The sequence below is a fragment of the Pseudochaenichthys georgianus genome, unplaced genomic scaffold (genome assembly GCF_902827115.2).
Source record: "Pseudochaenichthys georgianus unplaced genomic scaffold, fPseGeo1.2 scaffold_454_arrow_ctg1, whole genome shotgun sequence".
NCBI classification, from domain to species: domain Eukaryota; kingdom Metazoa; phylum Chordata; class Actinopteri; order Perciformes; family Channichthyidae; genus Pseudochaenichthys; species Pseudochaenichthys georgianus.
In genome coordinates, this window is record NW_027263019.1 from 229569 (window position 1) to 234817 (window position 5249).

The 5249-nt window shown below is 42.4% G+C and overlaps 1 protein-coding gene across 1 annotated transcript; it reads right to left on the reverse strand.

Annotated features, from left to right (window-relative positions):
• Positions 1–796: 796 nt before the first annotated feature.
• On the reverse strand, positions 797–5202 carry LOC117442694 (zinc finger protein GLI4-like). The gene is made up of 2 exons (XM_034078644.2): positions 4725–5202; positions 797–2140 (listed from the first exon to the last, which is right to left on the reverse strand). Exons 1-2 carry the CDS (start codon positions 4966–4968, stop codon positions 1011–1013), a joined length of 1374 nt encoding a protein of 457 aa, XP_033934535.2. The 5' UTR covers positions 4969–5202; the 3' UTR covers positions 797–1010.
• Between the last annotated feature and the right edge of the window lie 47 nt (positions 5203–5249).

Consider the following 5249-nt stretch of genomic DNA (forward strand, 5'->3'; position numbering starts at 1 on the left):
GATCAGCAGGTGAAAGGCAGGACACTGGAACTTGCTCCTGAGGAGATGAAACGATTATTAAACAAGAAATAGTCTAATCAAGGGGTCGAAGAAATGAACATTTGGGATTATTAGTGAATCGGTTGCAGGTGGGTGAAATCAGGCTTAGGGAGTAACGTATTAAATGTAACGGCATTGGGTAATCAGGATACAAAATAGGCAAATGTATTCCCTTACAGTTACAGAAGCAAAAACAATCAGAGAACAAGTACATTTATGTAAAACAGGACTCATTAACAGGATAGCAATGACACAACACATTTAGAAATAAAGAACAAACCATCAAATCATCCTATATCTCTTTATGGAAACTTGGAGCTCTTAATCCAAAATAAAATGGTTCATCAACAGTCAGTGGTTAACGTATGTAGTGGAAATGTTTATTATATCCTTATATGCTTAAACCAAATGCTTCTCATAAATGTCACGTGCTGTTTTCTTTTTCTTCTACGCGCTTCAAGGCCACAGAGCTGCTTTGGCTACTGGGAGACTCATACACAGTCACACAAGAACTTTCCTACTCTGAGAACCGTTATGCTATCTACAGCTCAAGGCCAGAAGATGTCTAATAACAATGTGACCGTGTGAACACAAGAGTTATAACATTCCCACTCTTTTTCTATATAACCTCTGCTTTTTCATTGTACTGCGCACACTCTGGCAGACTATTCTATACTCTGTCAGACCTGTGTCTATTTTTATTATATCCTATGTATTTGAAGCTTCAAATAAATAACCCAAAAGACAAGCTCTGTCTGATTCACCATTTATTTGTTTTGATCACTTTGACTTGTACTCTCCAGCCGTGTTGGGTCCTAGATTTTCATAACACGTATTAATCAGAAAATCAGTATGACAAACATTAAACATATTCTCCACTCATGTTGATAAAGATGGAGTTCATTTAAGTCTTATATGAATGTTGTGCAACAATGTTAATCCAATCAGACAGAATTTTCTCATGTGAACTGTCATAAGACATATTCATTGTCCTCCATCAGCTTCTGTTTCCATGTGTTCAGCTGAGCTGCTGATTGGAGGCTCTGCCTCTCCTCAGTTTGAATTTCATTAAGCTGTAAGGACTGACGACTAACACACTTGTGTCTTTTGAAATTACTAGGCCATTTAAATCTTTTGTCACAAACATTGCAGCTGTATATTTCCTCTCCTGTGTGGATTCTCATGTGTTTTCTTAAACCTCCACTTTGTGAAAAAGCTTTCTTACAGACTGAGCAGCTGTATGGTTTCACTCCTGTGTGGATTCCCATGTGTTCCTTTAAATTTCTATTCTGTGAAAAAGCTTTCTTACAGACTGAGCAGCTGTGTGGTTTCTCTCCTGTATGGACTCTGATGTGTCTCTTTAAATGTCTATTCTGTGAAAAAGCTTTTTTACAGACTGAGCAGCTGTGTGGTTTCTCTCCTGTGTGGATTCTCATGTGTTCCTTTAAATGTCCCCTCTGTGAAAAAGGTGTCTTACAGACTGAGCATCTGTATGGTTTCTCTCCTGTGTGGATTCTCATGTGTCGCTGAATATTGCTTCTATAGGTAAAAGATTTTGTACACACAGAGCAACCAAATTGTTTCTTTACAGCACTACGGCTTGAATCACTGACAGATTCTTGTCTATTTTTCAGTGAGGTTGAGTCTGACGCAGGTTCTCTGGTCTCCTTCCAATCAGCACTGTCTTCAGTGTCAGGTTCAGATGAGTCTCCAGAGTGAGGTTCAGAAGAGTCTCCGGTGTTGTCCTCAGTCTTTGGCTGTAAACTGCTTTCTGGATCTGAGTTCCTGGCAGGTTCTGGTCCTCGACAGTCATCTCCATCAGCTTCTGTTTCCATGTGTTCAGTTTGTCTATGATGAGGCTGTGAGGACTGAGGTTTCTCTTCATCATCTTCACTATTCACAGGGTCAGGAGTGAAAGTGAATTTGATGATATCAGCCTCCTCCAGCTCCTGAAGCTGCTCTCCCTCCTGACTGATCCCGAGTTCCTCCTGTTCTTGCTTAATGTATGGGGGGGACTCTGGGTCCTCCTGGTCCAGACTGGTGCTCCACTCCTGCTGGTCAGGGAGAAGCTCTTCTTTAACCACGACCAGCAGCTTTACGTCTGCAGGAAACACACAGAAAAAACTGTTAAGTGTTAGCATTTAAAAATCTAATCATCATTAAAATGGGAGACATTTTGCAGCCCTAATTAATGCATTGTATTTGGGATCGTTCACAGCTACACTACGCCTATTAGTGTTGTCACGATACCAACATTTTGGTTTCGATACCGATACCAAGTCAAGAATTGCGATTCCGATTCTTTTTCGATACTTTTCTTAAAAAAAGGGAAAAAGTCTTAAATGTAATTATTGTGCTTTATTTCACACCAGAACACAAACTTTTAAACAATGAGAACAACAAACAGGGAGTGGAAGCAGAGCGCTGAACACACCCGGCTCTTATTAAAACGGCGCTTTCTCACCGGAATACTTTTCCCAGTCATTCTTAAAGTACCGATACTAATGAAACGGAGGAATCGTACCGTTTTTAACGGCAGGGTATCGCGGTACCTTTCAAGTATCGGTACACCGTGCAACACTAACGCCTATAGAATGGTAATATTCTATTACAAATAAAAATCCTGCATTTAAACCTTATTTAAAGGTCCCATGTCATGCTTTTCCGGTTATTGCCCGTCCCCTTGTGTGTTATGAAGCTTTTTATGCATGTAAACGGTGTGCAGAGTCAAAACCCTCAAAGTACACCCTGTAGCGAGTAAACTCTAACACAGAAAATACCTCCCCCAAAAGCCTCGTTGGAGATTTCTCAGTTTCCATTGTTTACTTCCTGCCCCGTGTGACGTGGCTGCACCGTGCTACGTCACTTCTTCTGCTGATTGGTCCAAATTGGCCAATCCACGAACTTCCTCACACACTCAGTGCTGCAGGCAGCTCAGCTGATTTCTCCTCCCTGCTGCAGGCTGATAACAGACCGTTGGGATCGCGGCAAAATTCTCTCTGCAGACCCATTCTCACATCGTTTATCAACCTTTTTCTTACTCAATATCAAGCCACACTTATTGTTTTTACTTCGGCTTTGACTTTGTGTGTGCTCAGGGTGAGTTTAGCTGTGTATCGCTAAACAAGGAAACAACACCTCCACGGAGCTTAGCGTGATTCACAACGTGAAACAATCGGACGTTGTGAATCGCGCTGAGCTCCATGGAGGTGTGATTTCCTTGTTTAGCTTTAACCTGTTAAGAATTACATTGTAGTCATGGACTCTGACCTGAGTTTCAACAGTTACATTAAAACAGTTACTAAATCAGCCTACTATCACCTAAAGAACATATCTAGGATTAAAAGACTAATGTCACAGCAGGATTTGGAAAAACTTGTCCATGCCTTTATCTTCAGTAGACTCGACTACTGCAATGGTGTCTTCACAGGTCTCACTAAAACATCTATTAGGAAGCTGCAGCTGATTCAGAACGCCGCTGCTCGAGTCCTCACTAACACTAAGAAATTGGATCACATCACTCCTGTTCTGAAGTCTTTACACTGGCTTCCTGTGTGTCAAAGAATAGATTTCTAAATACTGCTGCTGGTTTATAAAGCACTGAATGATTTAGGCCCAAAATACATTTCTGACCTCCTGCTAAATGATGAACCATCCAGATCTCTCAGGTCTTCAGGGACTGGTCAGCTTTCTGTCCCCAGAGTCAGAACTAAACATGGAGACGCAGCGTTCAGTTATTATGCTCCAAATATCTGGAACAAGCTCCCAGAAACCTGCAGGTCCGCTGCAACTCTGACTACTTTTAAATCCAGGCTGAAGACTTTTCTTTTTGTCGCTGCTTTTAATTGAACTATTCATATCTTAAACTGCACTGTAAATTTTATCCATGTACTTTTTCTTTTAATGTTTAATTGAAGTATTCATATTTTAGACTGCACTGTAACTTCGGCTGAGACTTTGTGTGTGCTCGGGGTGATTCACAACGTCCGATTGTTTCACGTTGTGAATCGCGCTGAGCTCCGTGGAGGTGTGATTTCCTTGTTTAGCGATACACAGCCAAACTCACCCTGAGCACACACACAGTCTCAGCCGAAGTAAAAACAATAAGTGTGGCTTGATATTGAGAAGAAAAAGGTTGATGAACGCTGTGAGAATGGGTCTGCAGAGAAAATGTCGCCGCGATCCCAACTGTCTGTTATCAGCAGCAGCCAGGGAGGAGAGATCAGCTGAGCTGCGTGTGTGTGTGAGGAAGTCCGGATTGGTCAATTTGGACCAATCAGCGGGGGCTTAACGTAACGGCTCCGCGGATTGGTCCATTTCGTTGCAGTTACAACATGACGTCCTGATGTACCCGGAAGAATCAAATGGATGATGACGTTTCACCAACGAGGCGTTTTGGGGAGGTCTTCTCTGTGTTAGAGTTTACTCGCTACACGGTGTACTTTGAGGGTTTTGACTCTGCAGACCGTTTACATGCATAAAAACCTTCATAACAACAAGGGGACGGGTAATAACAGGAAAAGCATGACATGTCACCTTTAAGATATTCATTGCTATCGGGATGTTAAGAGCATTCCCTGGAATATAACAACAAGTGTATCTCGAGCCGGTTTCTGAAACTTACCTACCCCACCTTTAAGTGTTACCAAAGAGTTTAGTGTTAATTAAAAGTAAAGGGAACAGACCTGCCCTGTGTATCCGAAGCTGAGGCTGTAAAACAGCGTCCAGTAGTTTCTGGAGTCTCTCGTTCTTCTCTTTGGAAAGAAACAGCTCCTCCTCGAGCTCTGCTATCGTTTTTTCAAACACAGCAACAGCAGCAGCAGCAGCGAGTCGCTGCTTCTTCAACGACAGCAGCATTTGGACTCTACTCGTGTTTAATAGATCACCTTTTCCTGCAAACTCCGTTAAACACACCGTTTCTCTCTCCATCAGACTCTCAATCTGACTAGTGTTGCTAACGTGTTTCCAGCTAGCATGCTAAGCTAGCTCCTATAGTCCGAGGTAAACGCTCCAGAAAAAAGAGCACAGTCCATTCAGAGGTTTATCCAGACACACATATGATGGATCAGTAGAGCTGGAGCTAGTGGTGTTACGTATTGCGCCGAGGCTTCGTCGAGTAATCCCTGAATCTTTTTGTGAAGCATGTACCGAGGCTTGTATCGTTTTGTGCCAGTGACGTCATCGATGACAAACGCTGCCTCTCGATACCA

Coding starts and splice junctions, on each gene's coding strand:
- LOC117442694 (XM_034078644.2), bottom strand. CDS start 4,968: ATGGAGAGAGAAACGGTGTGTTTAACGGAGTTTGCAGGAAAAGGTGAT. Junction 2,141..4,724: donor GCTTCGGATACACAGGGCAG/GTCTGTTCCCTT, acceptor TGTTTCCTGCAG/ACGTAAAGCTGCTGGTCGTG.